Here is a 19,059-nt window from a genome sequence, read left to right as displayed (position 1 = left end):
GACAGCTGTTCGTTTGGTTTTCGATTGCTAAGAGACTTCTGAAGTAGAAGGACATGCTGAGTTTTATAAATCACTTCTCTGGATTAAATCAGCAAATTAAATTCAGCAAAAATTGCAAAAAAAAAAAAGAAAAGAAAAGAAAAGAAAAGAAAAAACAAACAATGCACTGACCTGAAAAAGTGGTTGTAAGAGGTCATGATGCTTATAACTTGCACAGGTCTAAATCACTAAATCACCAAAAAATGTCATATTATATATATATAAAATATATATATTTTTCTTTGGAAATATATTCATAAAAAAAGACTGGAAGAGTTTGAGTTTGCTGAAGTTAAAAAAGTTGCCCTGTTTCTCTTTCCAAGTTAGCAAAATTACATTTTAATTTATTTATTTTACTCTATAAAGGTGAAGCTGTATGTCATACTCTTGTTATTACTTAAATGATTTATTTCTAATACTAATTTTAAATATTAGATCTTTTTTTAATTAATAATACATTTTTATTTTTTTTAAATAAAAAAATTTAAATTTCAGCTCTAAGTCTACTGCAGGTTTTCGATTTCTTAAACTTTCTATATTTAACGAATATATATTCAGTGGAATATTTGTGAAAGTTCCCCCCCCCCAGTTAGTTACATTAATGATGATAAAAGCAAAATAAATCTATTTAAATTTAGTACATTGCAGGTGAATTACAGAATTTTTGAAAACAATAAATATCACAAAATATCTTCAGCAGGTGATGGATACAATTTCATGTTTTTTTTTTGGCTTTGGACCTTTTTCAAAATTTGCATTTGTTTATGCAAATGAAGCTTCATCTACTTACATGCGTGCACATTTGCATACCCGCATGCGGGAAACCAAAACTGTAGAGTTTCAGTTGATCTTAGACTCGTTTAATCGAGAAGACACCAGTCACGCTTAGAAAAATGTTACTTTTCTCCTATATTTCAGTATTAAATTCATCATCAATCTTAAAAAATACCATTTTGGGAAATTCCTCAGAAATTAGATTCTCAATTGGAATAAAACTCCGATTCTTATCTTAGAAATAAAAAAGCATATTAATGACATTGTGACTTCTTCCCTCTAATTGGTGATCTTTAAATCATTGATTTATATTAAAAAAAAAATTAACGTTTGCATAAACAAATATGTTTGCACTTCAAATTCAAAATGGGCGGGGCTTAACATCTTCCTCACAGTTACTAGTTGATTATGATTACAAAGTGGACAAAAACAGTGAAATAAAAATATCAGTATAGAGTTTAGATATTTTATTACTAGAGGTCAAGTGCAGACATGTTATAGGTGCAATGTTAAAAAAAAATAATAATTTAATTATTGATGTGGCCAAAATGGTCATTTTCACCTGTAGTGTCTTGATGTATATTTTTTAGAACATTTAACTCCTTATAAAACTTCAAAATACAATATATTTTTATTTAGATTTTTATTATCTGTTTATTATCTATTAGGGATGAAAGCAGCCATGAAAACACTTTTAATGTCCATGTTTCTGTTTCTGTAAAAGTCTGTTTGCTTTAAAAAGAAGCCCATGTAAGAAAAAAGGCCACAAACACCACAGACTGTGACCTACAATAAATCAGGACATTTAAATGAGCTTTCTGCAGCCAAGGGAATCGATCACAGAGAGGAAGCTCACGGTAACCTATTAAAAAAAAAATCCAGGATAAATTTTCAGAGGTGGAAGTGCTTACAGGAACCTTACAGAAAATACGAAGAAAACATGAACGACCCACATAAAGAAATCCCAAGGTCTTAAACATACATTTGAAGAATTCAACTCCATCCCGCAGTCTTTACGTTAATGTGATTCATACATGTGATGCTGATTTTAATTTTCAAAGTATTTATGAAATCAATGTATAAAATTCTATTTATAATGATAAATGCAGGACAGAAATAGAACACAGATCTACACTCCTTATGAAGAAAGGTTCTTCAATGGTTCTTCGAAGAACCTTTGTCACTCACAGGATGTTTGCATTGCACCAAAGTTTCTTTGTACAGGAAGAATTTTAGGCTATAAAAATGTTCTTTATGGTGCAAAGATAAAAAATATATATATATATATATATATATATTTTACTGAAAGGTATTCAGTCTATATGCTCACCAAGGGAAAATGAAGATAAATCTCTGTTTGCAAACCAAAAATAAATAAATAAATAAATAAATAAATAAATAAATAAATAAATAAATAAATAAATAAAATTGAAATTAAAATTAAATTAAAAAGGTTGTGTAACCATATAACATTTAGGACAAAAAAAATCGACTGGATACTTTATCAGAGCAGGATATTTTAATGATCCTTTTATGCTCTTGATGAGTGAATCATTACCTGATGACATTTCCAAAAAAAAAAAAAAAATTAAAATAATAAAAAAAATAGTCAGTAATGTAAGTCTTTAAAAATTCCATATAAGCCTCTAGAGGTTTGATGGGTTTTTAAAATGATGATGATGATGATGATGATGAGTGTATGATCTTCTGATGATGACCTTCTTATAGAAGAAGGTTCTACCACTACACAAGCCTTCATGACCTCATGGCTTATTTGAGAGAGTTTGTGTGAATTTAACACAAGAAACCATCAAAATGATGGAACAATTAGAACCTCACACTTCTCATGTGAAGAGCATGAACTCATCATGTTATGCCCTGAAGTTGCACCGATGCATTTCAATAATCAGACATCTCATGGGGGGAAAAAATAAGCACCATCAGCGTTTTTTAATCAATCAGTCATTTGCTGTGATGTAACCAAGATAACAAGACAAGCGACTCGTTTTAAACACAATCGTCATGTCGTGAAAAGAAACCGAAACACAGACGCCATGACATCTCTCCTGCGTTAAACACCACAAAACACCGGACTCACGTCTGCAAACACACGCCGACCTTCACGTGCACCGCGTGTTCCCCATCACACCACTTACGACGAGCTGTTTTGTTTTTTCGGACTAATTAAAAAACGACATAACTTGTTACTCTGTATCGAGACACACGTGTCAAAATGTCACTCAAAGCTTCAAAGCCACTCCATTATAAAGCCGACATATACACAAACTATTAAATACAACACTACACAACACAAGACACTTAAACACAACATGATGTACGGTTTATAACACAATCCTGAGCGGTTTGAAGCCTGAACATTATTTTTTATTAAATCCTGAATTATTGTACTTGATCCCCGACTTTAAAAGCCGACATGAGGGAGTTTAAATGTCCAGACAGCTGCTGGAGGTGTCGTGTGTGTTGTGTTGTGTGTAGTGTGTTATATTGTGTGTTGTGTTGTGTGTGTTGTGTGTGTTATGTTGTGTGTCTCAAGCTGTTTCAGTTCAGCAGGTATTCTGCTTTAGTATCCGTGTGAAAGATCAGAGAAGAACCTGGTTGATGAGGACCTGGTGTCACACACACACACACACACACACACACACACACACACACACACACACACACACACACACACACACACACACACACACACACACACACACACACACGGAGAGACCCTTCCTTTCACCCGTTAATGAGCTGAGTGAGAACGTCGGGGCTTTTTTTTCCGTCCACGCACCAACTCTTACTTCCTAATTCCTCCATTAGTCAGTGTGAAGTATCTGACATATCTGAACAGAAGAGGAATAAACAAAGCTTTACCTCGTAAAGCTCCCCCGATGCCATGCTGAAGTGCCGACGCGGTCCCGACCTGCGTCTCCGGGCTGATTTGCCCCCCGCCCCGTTAGTGAGTCCCGGTAACGCCGCGTATGAACCCGGCAGCCGCGTTACTGAGCTCTCTGGCAGGCAGCCGCAGTAACGCTGAACAGTAAAGCAGGCAGTGTTAATCGAGCGCGGCTGAGATGGATCTCTCCAACACACCTCACTTCCAATAAACGTGTCGGGGACAGCGGGGTGGTGCTGTTGGCTCATTAACGCGCACAACACGCCAGGGATTAGCAACTAACCATCATTTCACTCATATAGCTACTGTACTAACAACACCTTTAAATAAATTGTTTAAATTTCTTTAACTGTGCACTAAAATGCACTTATTACTAGGTATCCTGATGTATTGTGCATAGAAATGGATCTGATCAGGAAGAAACTGTTACTAATTCTATCTTTATTATTTTTATTTTATTTGTTATTATGAATTAATTAATTAATTGATCTATTTCGTATGTGATATGTTTTTCATTTGTTTTCTTTCTGCGTTTCTTATTTTTTGGTTTTGTATCAGAGTCCCTATGGTCATTGATTGTACAGTAATTTACATTATTTATATTTACAGCCTTTGGCAGAAGCCTTTATCCAGAGTGGCTTACATTTTATCTCATTTATTTATACAACTAAGTGAGGTTTAAAGATGGGGTCTCCATTGTTCGAAAGCCAATGTTGACATTTGAAATCACCAAAACAAACACGCCCCTAACCCAAAAGGGCCCCACCCCTGTATCGTTAGCTCCGCCCACACATACATACATAACCCAGGCAACTAACGGATGGAGATGTGTCTTTATCATAGCTGAAGGGAAGAACAATACGATTGCAGATAAACAAACAAGCAAAAATGACACACAAGCATAATCATGTAAAGGACAAAGGCATATATTAGTTCTGTGTAACAAAGCAAAACCAACGTTACTCACCTGAAAGTTCTCTCCAGCGCTGGAAAGCTGATCCTATATTAACACGTCCTACTTCTTGTCCTTATCGTAAGTCTTTTTCTCTTTCTTTCTTTGTTTTTATCCTCCATGTCAACGTTAAAACCGCTTTCTGCTAATGTCACACATGCGCACTGGACACTCTCTCTGCCCATATTGACAAGACACACCCCTTTCTGCTCATTGGCTACACGTTTGTTTTGTTTTTGTTTTGTTTGGCGGCCCGACTCAGTTTTCTATATCATTTCTCAAACAACGGAGACCCCACCTTTAAGGGGTTTGCTCAGGGGCCCAACAGTGGCAGCTTCGTTGACCTGCGATTTAAACTAACAACCTTCTGATTGGTGGAACAACACCTTAACCACTAGGCTACCACATCCCCCACTGTAATTTTTGTTTTATTGTCTAATAATAAAGTAAAAATAAATAAATAAATAAAATACTCATTGGTGATGAAACACATCTGCATACAGCTGGACTCAGTGACTTTGACTGTTACTACTGCACACATTTGCACACAGTCACCTCTGACTGCACATTTGCACTTTAATCTACATTTTCTTCTACATTTTTTCTTACATTACTAACATTCTGACCTCATACTTCACACCTACCTCATACTTACTACACCATAGCTCTGTGAAGCTTAAATCTTTACTGTTTATTGTTTAAATTCTTACTTCATTACCCATGCACCTTGCTAGGTAGTAACTGCATTTCGTTCTTTTGTATACAATAAAACTTGACGAGTTGAATTTATTTCCATGTAACAAAGCAAAAACATACAGAACATTCGGGCATAACGTGTCTGAAATGCCACTTGAATCTTATTCTTATTGGAACTTTCCCAAAACTAAAGAATAACAGAAAAGCAGCCCGATTGTCCTGAGTGCTGATAAAAGTGAGAGCGTTGTTTTTGAACTGGATTTTCATTCGATTTTTAAAAAATAAACAAACCCCCCCCCCAAATAAATAAACAGAAGCGTATGATTATTTCGAAGCGTTATTTTTGAATCACACAATATGCATTTAAAAAAAAAACGTGATTATTGACCAATCAGTAAAATGAATAGTTTTTGAGTTGGAAAGATCTTCTGATGTTACCAGAATTAAAGGCACTTTTGGGGAAAAAAAAGTAAGAGCTCAAAGCTCACTCTCTATTTTTAAATTCATTAATTCTCTCTCTCTCTCTCTCTCTCTCTCACTCCTTTTCTACCGCTTATCCGAACTACCTCGGGTCACGGGGAGCCTGTACCTATCTCAGGCGTCGTCTGGCATCGAGACAGGATACACCCTGGACGGAGTGCCAACCCATCACAGGGCACACACACACTCTCATTCACTCACACACACTCACACACTACGGACAATTTTCCAGAGATGCCAATCAACCTACCATGCATGTCTTTGGACCGGGGGAGGAAACCGGAGTACCCGGAGGAAACCCCCGAGGCACGGGGAGAACATGCAAACTCCACACACACAAGGCGGAGGCGGGAATCGAACCCCAACCCTGGAGGTGTGAGGCGAACGTGCTAACCACTAAGCCACCGTACACCCCTTCATTAATACAATTGAATAAAATGTATTAATTGATGATTTTTTTTTTATGTGCAAATTTTAATTAAACAATAAAATATAAATCCTTTATTTCAAGAAAGAAGCAAATGACCTGCTGAAAGAATAAGTCAGTATATAATAAATCAGTAGAATCCTCCTTGGCCCATATTCAAGATCTTCTCACTTAGCTATTATTTTTTTAAATAAAGGTAATAGAATAATATCATTAGTGTAATATAACATCCTCACTTCCTGTCGTGGTGCATGAGCCTGCGCTCTGATAGAGTCTTTCACTCCTCGTACAGTGGAACATCTCTCCATTTCCTCTCTTTTCCTTTCAGGTCCTGACACCATTCAGGTGGCTTTTGATGGATTGTGAATAAAACCTAGAAATGTTCAGCAATGTGGACCTCAGACGTCATGCCAGGCTTTTGACTCCAGCGCAATAAAGCACTTTCTTTCTTCCGTTCTTCCTTTCTTTCTTTCTTTCTTTCTTTCTTTTTTATTCCTTGATTTCCTTATTTTCCTGATATTTTCCATGACATGCCATTGTTGACTGGATTTCACAGGACTTTTAAATCGTGCTGTCGTTTGGGATCGATTTCATCTGAAAGCATTAACGGCTGTCAGACCGTCTAGCCGCCGTAGCTGTGGATTTTGATGTGATGCAGTGATTGGAATGTAGATTAGACGCTGTGGAGTGTCCTTATCAAATCTCAAGGTAAAAACACTGCAAATAGAAAGAGTTCTCTCAGAAAGGTGGCTGATTTGGCAGAGATCGAGGAGGAGAGCTTGAGCATTTAATGTGTTTTTGCATATACAGGCAATATATAAGAAGAAAGCGTGATTAGCGTTTTTTTATTTTTTTTCTGGACTCCTAACGATTTGTTTTTTTTTTAGTTGCTTAAGATCCTGGAAATGTTTTAATCTGACATTGAGGATTTATCGCTCTGAAGGAACCTTTTAAGGTTCTATGTACTGTAGAATCTGCCATAGAATTGTAAACTCTTACAATTTATAGTTTAAAGAACCTTTTTTCCATTGAAAATGACTTTTTGTGTAATGGAAAGGTTCCATGAATGTCAAAGGTTCTTCATAGAATCCATAAACCTTGACAAAGAACGTTCCTAGTGTGTAAGTTTTGCTATTTTACTCATACACGATACACATGTCCTTAAAATGTTTAAGGAGAAAGGAGGCACAAAAGTGGTTTAATATTAGATGAGGCTGCCCTCTGCTGGCGTGGAGGACAAACAGCTTGCACTGGACTGGCACTTTGATGCCGGTCGATTGGTCGAGACTTTATTTCTTTTTTTCTCCATCAGCATTTTCCTCTTCATCTTTGTTGTGCTTGGCCTGGATTCTGGATGATTTGTAAATCCTTTGGATAAGCATCTGCAAAAAATGGAAATAAGGATGAACTGTGTCGCTCATCCAGAGCTCATCATCATTACACGCCCGTCCTCCACATCTCCATTAGCTTCCGGTCAAATAAGATTACAGAATCCTTCTGCTCACTGACAAATGCGCTTCAGGACATCCGAAAGTCTCCACATTCTACTTCTGTTTAACAATCAGATTAGAGAAGAATCACAGCAATCTACTCGCAAATCCTTGAGCTGAAGAGTTGATTTGAATTTTAACTCAAGATGCATTACAAAAAACATAAATAAATAAATAAATAAATAAATAAATAAAGTAAATTATGCAAAAAATAAAAACATACATAATTTTTTGCTGTTAGGGGGAGCACGGTGGATTATTGGTTAGCATGTTCGCCTCACACCTCCAGGGTTGGGGGTTCGATTCCCACCTCTGCCTTGTGTGTGTGGAGTTTGCATGTTCTCCCCGTGTCTCGGGGGTTTCCTCCGGGTACTCCGGTTTCCTCCTTCGGTCCAAAGACATGCATGGTAGGTTGATTGGCATCTCTGGAAAATTGTCCATAGTGTGTGAGTGTGTGAGTGAATGAGAGTGTGTGTGTGCCCTGTGATGGGTTGGCACTCCGTCCAGGGTGTATCCTGCCTCGATGCCCGATGACGCCTGAGATAGACACAGGCCCCCCGTGACCTGAGGTAGTTCGGATAAGCGGTAGAAAATGAATGAATGAATGAAGGACACCTATAAACTAAGTTCCACAAATATCTGATACTGTGCTGGTTTACTCTTACACGTAAAACGCTAATCCTAGTTTAGCGTCTATCTTTTCATGATAAAACACAGATGACTTGAAATAAGAGCAACTAATATAAGTATCCTGAAAATATCCAGCTATGGAGCTACAACATCTCAATACAATACAAACTGATAAAACACCGTAAACCTAAAACTCAGCACGAGGAGGTCATAGCTAGCAGCACACAGCTGGTTGGTCGAGAAAGATATGCCTTTAGTCAATGCTAGGGAAGTGAAAATAACAGCTCTTATGCTTATGTTTGTCGTTCATGACAGTTAGCTGCTACGGGATATTGTCACTGAGAAACTGGGACACAACCAAAGTGTTTTAACTCCGTCCAAGATCCCTTAGATTTCTACAGTAACTATCCAGCGGTGTAATCTTCAAGATTCAAGATTCAAAGTGTTTATTGTCATATGCACAGACAGAAAGCATGTTTCCCTGCACAATGAAATTCTTACTTTGCTGTCCACACTAAATGTCATTCAGTAAAGTAAAAGTATGAAATGTGTGAATGAAAAAACGAATAAAATAGAATAAAAAAGAGCAATAAAAGAAATAAAGTTCTTAATAAAGGCAATAAGAGGTGCAGTGGTAGTGCAGTTCTTGGTGAGGTGGTGCAGTTCTGATAAAATGAATGTGCAAAAAAATGTAGTTCAATGTAAACAGTTATGTCCATGTAGACAGTTAAGCAGTTATGTCCATAATTGCAAACTCCTATCAGCTGTTTAGGAGTTTGATGGCAGAGGGGAAGAAAGAGTTCTTCAGTCTAGAGGTCCTACATTTCACACTTCTGTACCTCCGTCCTGAGGGTAGAAGTGTGAACAATCCGTGCTGGGGGTGAGAGGGGTCTTTGAGAATTGAAGCAGCTCTCCTGTGGACTCTGTGGTGGTAGATGCTCTGCAGAGAGGGCAGTGGAGTCCTGATGATCTTCTGCACAGTCTTCACCACTCTCTGCAGACGTTTGCGGTCCATGACAGTAGTACCACACAGTGATGCAGTTGGTCAGGACACTCTCGATGACGCAGCTGTAGAAGTTTCTGAGGATCTCAGGCGACATGCCAAACTTAATCTGGTGATATAACGAGTTGTATCGATGCATCAGATAGAGATTCTTATCGATTATAAATTAATAACGAATGAGAAAGACAATCAGTTAATGTATAAATTATGTGGAAATAATAATAATAAAAAAATTGCAAGGTGATTAGCTTTGAGAGCTTCTTTAACCGGTACCTCCTTTACTAGTACAATGCTGTTGTGTTCTGCCGGACGAATGGAAATGGATTCATGGGATATTTTTAATCAGTATAAAGTAATGACGGATGTTTTATCTGTGAGTCTGATATAAAATGTTCTTCCGGTGTGTTTTAGACGTGTGTTTTTCCCTCTGTTGATGATCTTACACCGAATTTTAGTGTCAAAGAGAAATCTGAGCTGCTTTTTAGACGAACAAACACTCGGAGCTTCTCAGAGAGCAGAAATGGGTTCGATATCAACGTTTACTCTGAAGATACAAACGTCTGTGTGGGAGAAAATTATTAACGTTTTTGTTTATTTCTGAACTTTTCTATGAATCTATCACCTCTAGTGTTATAGAGAAAAACAGATATAACGATGAAACTTTCATATGAGCTTCATATTAACACCACTGTGGAGTGAGAGATGACAAAGACACTCGACAAGGACACGATAAACCAGGAGGAAACGACATTTATTAACCTTGAAGCAGATTCAGTAGTTTTGTGTAATATATCTCAAAGCTTTGCCTTATAAACTGACATCGTATCACATGTGGCTCATCGGAGTTTCACACAATAATAGCTAATGTTATAAAGAACGAACGTGTCATAAATAGAGATTCAGGTTTAATATGATATTGTGGTTTAATCTGAACAGAAGAATATCGATGCAACTCTATTGTTAATAGAGATTCTCAATTTGTTCAAAAGAGGGACACGGTGGCTTAGTGGTTAGCACGTTCGCCTCACACCTCCAGGGTCGGGGGTTCGATTCCCACCTCCGCCTTGTGTGTGTGGAGTTTGCATGTTCTCCCTGTGCCTCGGGGGTTTCCTCCGGGTACTCCGGTTTCCTCCCCCGGTCCAAAGACATGCATGGTAGGTTGATTGGCATCTCTGGAAAATTGTCCGTAGTGTGTGAGTGTGTGAGTGAATGAGAGTGTGTGTGTGCCCTGTGATGGGTTGGCACTCCATCCAGGGTGTATCCTGCCTCGATGCCCGATGACGCCTGAGATAGGCACAGGCTCCCCGTGACCCGAGAAGTTCGGATAAGCGGTAGAAAGTGAATGAATGAATAAATTTGCTCAAAATGTTACTAAGGTTAAAGTTAGGGGCGGAGTCAGGATTCGTCCCTTTCCTTATAGCTTCATTTGTATGAAACACATTTCTTCTCTAATTCATTAATACTGAGAGCTGAGGACTAACAAATGTTCTGTTTATATCTCGAAATGTGCCGAAATAATAAAAGGAAAATGATTCTTTTTTTAATTGCAGAAGTGTGCCGTCATCAAGACAACCTCTAGAGAAGACAGAGTCATATCTTTTACTTTAGATCAACCGCTCGAGCGACGGGTCCCGAAGCTGTAGCTGTAACTGTGAGTACCTCTGACAAGCACAGCTGAATTATTCACGAGCTACAGATCCGACCTCGAATACACGATTTCAACCCGCTGTTAAAGTTATCTAACAAGTCAGAACAGTGAAAGAGCTGCTGAGGAAAGTGCTTCATGATGAATACCGTACCTTCACCACCGATGCTAGTTTAATCACAATACTATGATGTTCCAAACTTTAGCATCGGAAGGAAACTGGTGTATATGGTGTTTATACAGTAAGATTAGTTAGTTGGAGGTCAAACTGGAGGCCAAACCAGCTGTTTAACCACAACTCCATGGTTGTATGTTCATATATCAGCTGTAACGAAGCTGCCAGTAGTGGACACATGAGCAAGACCCTTAAACCTCAACTGCTTGGTGTTGTAACCTTTATATCGGGACATTTATCATTATGAACGTTAAAAAAAATGTAAGGAAAAAATGTACAACAGATATCAGATGCTTCATATCCTGTAGGCAAAGTGCCTGAGGGTGAAGCTAGGAATGATCTGGTTCTCATGAAACTGCAGGTCTACCTAAACGAGATGGTCAAAGGCTAGAAATGATCCGACTCCATCAATTCCAACAATAACAACAATTCGTGCTGAAGAAGAAACCCGCGGCTTAAGACGATGGGTGGATGGGTGGTATTTCAACAAGTTGTTGAAAGCTGATTACATTTTCTGCAACTCCAGATAGGATCCAGGATTGACCATTAGTTCTTATCCCTTCCTCGTGTCATCCCTTCCTTCTTTCCTTCCTTTCTAAATCATTTTCAGAATCTGCTTCATCCTGCTGGATCCGGAGCCGAATACGGGATCGGTACATGGGGTCCGAGTCAGGAACCCACCCTGGATGAGATGCTAATCCATCACCACACACACATCACACACATCACACACTCCTTCACACCTCATCTTTCTACCAGAATGATTTGTAATGTTGGAGAAACTGGAGGAACCCATTCAAACACGGAAAGAGCATGTGAAACGTTCAGAGCTACTCGGTGTACTATCCTGAAATGGCCCAGCAATTTTCTACTTTATTACAGGAAATAGTCAGCATTCTTCCACCAGACGAGAAGGATGCTCAAGACAAAAATGACCAGAATGACCAGACCAGACAGAGTAGACGTGAAGATGTTCGTGGTGGTAGAACGATGTCGTGCTTAAAGGTTTGTCCAGTTGTTCTGGCACGTCTTTCAGCACTCAGCAAGAAGGCTATCAATAGATACTGGCATTTAGATATTTTGTTCCAGAGCCAATAATTCCCCAGGACAAGCAAGTGTAGTTTGATTCAGGGTTTTAGACTCCTGCATTACATGATAAGAAGGTAGAGGTTCTGAATTGCACTGTATGAATACTAAAACATTTCTGGGTCATGGAGATTATAGGAGGGAATTGGAGATGGGAACTGACACACGTCTCTGGAGGGAGCAATGAATACAAACGGAGATAGAGAGATAAAATCATCCTGCAGATATTTGAAGGATCTGCGATTGGCAGGATTTTCTTCAAGGGAAACATTTCAGATCAGTGCTGGATTTCCTGGATTACTTGAAATAATTTATCGATGTATTTCTGGCTGAAGGTTATTCTACCATCTGTGCTGAAAATATGAACAGTAAAGTCGTTTCTTCTTCTTCTTCTTCTTCTTCTTCTTCTTCTTCTTCTTCTTCTTCTTCTTCTTCTTCTTCTTCTTCTTCTACTTCTTCTTCTTCTTCTTCTTCTTCTTTAAATTTAGTTTATTTAATCCAAGTGCAGGGGGCACGGTGTCTTAGTGGTTAGCACGTTCTCCTCCAGGGTCGGGGTTCGATTCCCACCATGTGTGTGTGGAGTTTGCATGTTCTCCTCATTCTCCTCGTGCAAATAGGCACAGGCTCCCCGTGACACGAGAAGTTCGGATAAGCGGTAGAAAATGAATGAGTAATCCAAGTGCAGGATAATTTTTAAGAAGAACCTCAAACCCAAAGCTAACAACACGAGCAGAGCACATGGGTAACAAGCTGAAGCACGAACACCAAAAAGCCCTGTGGAAGTCAGGATTCCTGACAAAGACTGCTAGCTATAACAGCAGTGATGCAGAAGGTTCATAACAAACAGGCGGAATGAAATAACTGCTAACAGTCAAAAACAAATCGGATTCGCAAAACTATGCCCTCTTGTGGTCAAATATGAAACTGCTACGTGTGACTACGTGTAAATAGCAAAACGTTTTTCTTTCTTTCTATCGCTGATTTAATAATTATTGTGAAAACTGTTAAAGTGTTGTTGTTATTATTGTTATTTAAACTCAAGATGACATCAGTTTAAACAAATCACTCAATATTTTATGGTATTGCGTTGAAACGGGAAGCAAAAAACTAGTAACACAACTACAATAATAATAATTACTAGTAACACTACCAAAACAACTCTAGCTACTATTTATAACACTACTACTACTTTTAGTCATTCTAGTAGTACTTCTACAACAACTTCTACTACTATTACTGCTACTTCTACTATTTTGATAGTAAGACTAATAATATTACTACAACTGCTACTACAACTATTCCTAGTACTACTTATACAATAACCGCTACTAATATTACCTCAACTATTCTGCTATTACTAATACTACTACTGTAATACTACTAAAACCACTACAACTTCTACTATTACTACCAGTTATTATAGTTATATACTACTTCTACAACTGCTACTACTACTTCTACTATCTTACTATTATGCTAGTAATACTAGTAATGCTACATCGACTGCTACTACTGTACTACTATTCTTATAGTAATACTACTAAAACAACAACAACAAGGCCTACAACTAGTACTACCACTATTAGTGATTCTCGTACTACTTCTACACCAACTGCTACTAGTACTTCAATTACTTCTACTATTCTAATATTCTGCTAGTAATACTAGTAACACTACTCCAACAGCTGCTACTACTGCTACACTGACTACGTCTTCTACAGTAATAGTAGTAATACTACTAAAGTACTAATACTACCGCTACTGTTACCGCTAGAACTATCGCGGTACTAGTAATACCTCTAACGCAGCTACTGCTACTATTACTACTAGTAGTCACCATCAGAGTTCCTCGGCCTATGAATTAAAAATCTAAATATCTAAATATTTTTGTGGGTCATAAAATCCGTGACACTATATCACAGGAATGTAGCACAAGATAATGAAGACTATAAACACTATGAGCACAATAATGAGATAATAAGACAAATGTCAGGACATAAACAGAATAACAAGTTAAAGAAGTTATTAGCAATAATACTTTATATCTTGAAATAACGAGATATTATTTTGAAACAATGAGATAATTTTAATTTGTACATTTAAAGTAATGACAACTTGAAATAACGATCATTTGGAATTATGAGTTCTGTCTTATATGGAATTAAGTTAATAAGATTAAGTTAAATGACTAACCTAATATCTTGTAAAAACAAGTCTGTAAGTCAAAATGAAGAGATAATAACTCTAATAATAGAGATATATCTTAAAATAATGAGTTACAGAAATGGATTAAGTTAAAATAACGACACCCTATCTTGAAATGAGATGAGATAAAATGAGATACTATTCTGAAACCATGAGAATATCAGTATTATGGGATAGTATGCTGTCTTACTTGAGATATTATTATTATGTTTTTCTATTTCAGCTTAGACAAAAAATTTTCAAGAGTAACTCCTCCTAGGGCTTTCGAGCCACATGCACCAAATTCGGATATGTTGCAGACCCTGGTCTGAAGTTTGTTGCTATGACTTTTCTAAGCGATCCGAGTACCGGTACTTCCGGTAACGGGTCTCAAATTGGCCTTTTTTCCCCATAGACTCCCATTATAAACTTTGGAGGTTTATAACTCGGCAAGCTTTCGAACTATCTACACCAAACTCGGCCAGCTCCTGAACAAAGGTTTGGTGTACCGACTGGCCTTTCAGTTGTGCCACAGCCCCGCCCCCAAATTATGCAAAATCAAAAATCTTTTTACAACATTGACATGTGACATATCAAAACTCTCAGAACAATGAGAGGAACTTCCACACGGGTTTTCTGATGACGTCACATGATGTCACTTGAAAATAAATAAAATTGCACAACATGGGCATGTGATATATCAAAACACTCAGCACAATGAGGGGAACTGCGTCACGGGTATTCTGATGACATCACTTGATGTCACGTGATGTCACATGAAAATCAAAAATTAGCACAACATGAACATGTGACATATCAAAACACTCAGCTCAATGAGGGAACTTGCTATGGAGTATTCGAATGATGTCACATGCTCGTCTCCACTTGCCTCCAAATGTTTTGGCACCCTATCTTTCTGTCCACTTGCCTCCAAAAGTAACACTGACCCTTATGTTCACTCGTCTCCAAAAAAAAACCGGCCTTTGCGAATACTTGCCTCGTCAAAGCCAAAGTTTGTCGCGACGAACTTTACAAATCTAGTTACATAGTGGCATATTATCAGAAATTATGAAATTTCAATGCAAATAATGAGATTTTAAATGATATACGAAGTGGATAGTTTATTATTGTTATTATTATTATTTTAAATGCAGTTCAGGGTTTCCATATTTGTAAAGCTGAACATGTCTCTCTGCCTTGTCTCTCTGCAGAAAGCACGTTAATGAAGCTGGGTGTGTTTTACTTTTTGAGTGACAGAGAGGAGTGAAACCAGAGCTTCTGCAAACCTCATGAAACATTAAGAAAGCAGGAAGCCCAGGCACTCATTTGTTCCCATCTCTTGTTCATCTTCCAGCCAATTAATGCATTATTCATCAGCTGTCACTCTGGCTTTCTGAAACAAATCCCATCAGACAGGATCTACAGCACAGCCCATTCTCTTCAACGGTCACTGCAGATGCTTCGGCCATTCACGTGCTTTAATAAATATTACGTCAGGAAAAGGAAATTAAAATCGTACAGTAAAGGAGAAAAACCCATCTTATAACAGAAGCTGTGGTATGTACTGTAGCTTGGATTATTGTTTCTATAGTAACAGCTCACTCTCAGAGACGTGTATGGTAGACATGATGCAGGTGCTTTCTGACAGACAGATAGATAGATAGATAGATAGATAGATAGATAGATAGATAGATAGATAGATAGATAGATAGATAGATAGATAGATAGATAGATAGCACAGTGCAATGTACTAATGATCCTAATACCTATATTTAAACTGTACCTAATACTATTACTACTTATACCACTAACAGTAATACTAGTAATATTACTACTACTGTTACTAATACTTCTACTAGTAGTACTATTAGTTATAATACTACAACAAAGACTAGTACAACTACTACTACTACTACTACTACTACTACTACTACTGCTATTACTAATATTATCACTACTAGTATTACTAGAACAACTGATACTTTTACTACAGCTACTGCCATTATTAGTAACTAGTATTAGTAAATTAGTACTACTGCTACTTCTGTACAACTACGGTTAGTATTATTACTAATACTACCTAAACTAGTAATAGTACTAGTTATGATCATAGATATGATATTGTTACTACTGCTATAACAATTAGTACTAGTAATACGATGACCACTACTGTTAATAGTAATACTAGTTACTGCTACTACTACTAATATTAATAATCACATCGGGCAATAAACATTATTATAAATATTATTCTGAGTCATAAAATAGTTTTACATCATTTTTTTTTCTATAATTGAGATGTTTATGTAGAGAGTGAACGTATGTAAAGAGATGTTGAGGTCGAATCTCATGTACTGCGGATCGTAAGCCACTAGATGGAGCCAAAGCATCACAAACTTCAGCCACTGTTTCTTCACTCAGCTGCATTTCTGAACCAGCAGCAGCTTTTTTTCACGTTTGATTAAACTACATATCACTAATAAGAAAAAAAAAAAGCCAAACCTTTTAAAAATGATATTCAGATTAGGATTAAAAATACGAGGCACATACACATGAAATAATAAAAAAAATACCATGAAATTTTAACCATTTTAAACTGTAATTAAACAATAAACAAACCCCTAAAAGACACAAAATAATCAGTACAAATGTAATGAAGTAAAAAAAAATGTACAAAAAAAACACAAAATTATACAAAAAACATAAATAAATAAATAAATAAATAAATAAAAAATTACTAAATATGTAGTAAATACTCGTTTCATTTCTGTTTACTTTTTTTTTAATTGATAAGATCTGTCTTCATAATTAAAACCCTGTTTTTAAAATAATGCTTTGTAAATTAAACAGATAAACAAAAGAAGAAATTATGAATGGACACAATTTGTAACTTTTTTTTAAACCTTTGGTTAGAAAACTCGATCATACACATGGATTACTTCAGATTTACGCTTTAATCCGATCTAAAGTCTCAGTATGGAAGTTTGCGGTATGATGACATGAAGAGAGGATTTTACACACACACACACACACACACACACACACACACACACACACACACACACACACACACACACACACACACACACACACACACACACACACAATAGATTAGAGGAAACACAAACCTGTAGTGAAAACACAACCAGTCTCTACTACGACAAACCAACAGAAAGTGACATCATTCATCAACAAGTACTGTAAAGCATCATTAAGTAAAGCATCGTATCGTATCGCCCTATTCATGTAAAGCATCGTATCCTATCGCCCTATTCATGTTCATGTCACTGTATTGTATTCATAAGCTATTTACTTTATATTTATGTATCCGTATTTTTCCTCTATCTGCCAATATCATTTAAATTGAACTTTAAATACTTTAAAAAAAAATCTATTTATAATATTCTATTCCTGTTCTGTTTTTATTGCACTTGACTATATTTAAATAAAAAATAAACATAAAAAACCAAAAACAGTACATTATTATTATTATTATTATTATTATTATTATTATTATTATTATTATTATTATTATTATTATTATTATTGTGAGGATTCTCTGCTCTGTTGTCATGCCTCGTGAATCCATTATCTCTCGTTTCCAGACGTGAACAGGAAACACATTGAAGGTGTCGAGTGTAATGTGATAATGAATATAAATAGTGTCCGATCGCCATTCCTCTCTGTAAGTTACACTGCCTCCACGTAGGCGCACCAGTGCACCTGTACTTCTCCTCTCACATCATCGTTCTCTCTATCCTTCACTGATGAGTCTCATTCATCCCCATTAGCAGACCTGCGCACTCCTTCGCACGAACTGTGCATTATTTACTGTCGACTCCACCGACTCTGGCTGCTAATGTTATGCAGACGGCTACATGTTTGTGTGTGTGTGTGTGTGTGTGTGTGTGTGTGTGTGTGTGTGTGTGTGTGTGTGTGTGTGTGTGTGTGTGTGTGTGTGTGTGTGTGTGTGATGTACGTTTGGGAGTTTTGATCCTGCTGATTGATTGCAGACGATTTGGTTTGTTGCGTCGGTGCAGAGTTTTAATGATAATGTATTGTAGAAGCACGCTGTTGTTTCCCTGCGCCTGTTGTCTCTTTGCGTCTGTTGTCTCTCTGCGCCTGTTGTTTCCCTGCGCCTGTTGTCTCTCTGCGCCTGTTGTCTCTCTGCGCCTGTTGTCTCTTTGCGTCTGTTGTCTCTCTGCGCCTGTTGTCTATCTGCGCCTGTTGTCTCCCTGCGCTTGTTGTCTCTCTGCGCTTGTTGTCTCTCTGAGCTTGTTGTCTCTCTGCGCTTGTTGTCTCTTTGCGCTTGTTGTCTCTCTGCGCTTGTTGTCTCTCTGTGCTTGTTGTCTCTCTGTGCTTGTTGTCTCTCTGCACATGTTGTCTCTCTGCGCTTGTTGTCTCTCTGCGCCTGTTGTCTCTCCGTGCTTGTTGTCTCTTTGCGCCTGTTGTCTTTCTGCGCTTGTTGTCTCGCTGTACTTGTTGTCTCTCTGGACCGCGCGCGCCCGCAAGCTGTGTGTTCCACTCCCGCCCGCACCCGCGATGTTTGTGTCCACTCCCGCCCCACCCGCGA

At 37.6% G+C, this 19,059-nt stretch overlaps 1 protein-coding gene across 2 annotated transcripts in view; it reads right to left on the bottom strand.

The window, feature by feature from the left end:
- Window positions 1–3,931, bottom strand: part of LOC113647882 (chromodomain Y-like protein 2) — a 41,317-nt gene extending 37,386 nt beyond the window's left edge. For both annotated transcript variants that reach the window (XR_007144746.1, XM_047822692.1), the window contains exon 1: window positions 3,697–3,931. Coding sequence is in view for 1 of the 2 variants with exons in the window: in XM_047822692.1 (XP_047678648.1) it covers window positions 3,697–3,720 (24 nt within the window). In the remaining variant the exon portion in view is untranslated. The remainder of the gene's footprint in view (window positions 1–3,696) is intronic.
- Window positions 3,932–19,059: the final 15,128 nt, after the last annotated feature.

The sequence above is a fragment of the Tachysurus fulvidraco genome, chromosome 13 (genome assembly GCF_022655615.1).
Source record: "Tachysurus fulvidraco isolate hzauxx_2018 chromosome 13, HZAU_PFXX_2.0, whole genome shotgun sequence".
Taxonomy (NCBI): Eukaryota; Metazoa; Chordata; class Actinopteri; order Siluriformes; family Bagridae; genus Tachysurus; species Tachysurus fulvidraco.
The sequence above is the reverse complement of the archived record's forward strand: the minus strand, read 5'-3'. Positions and strand labels throughout refer to the sequence as shown.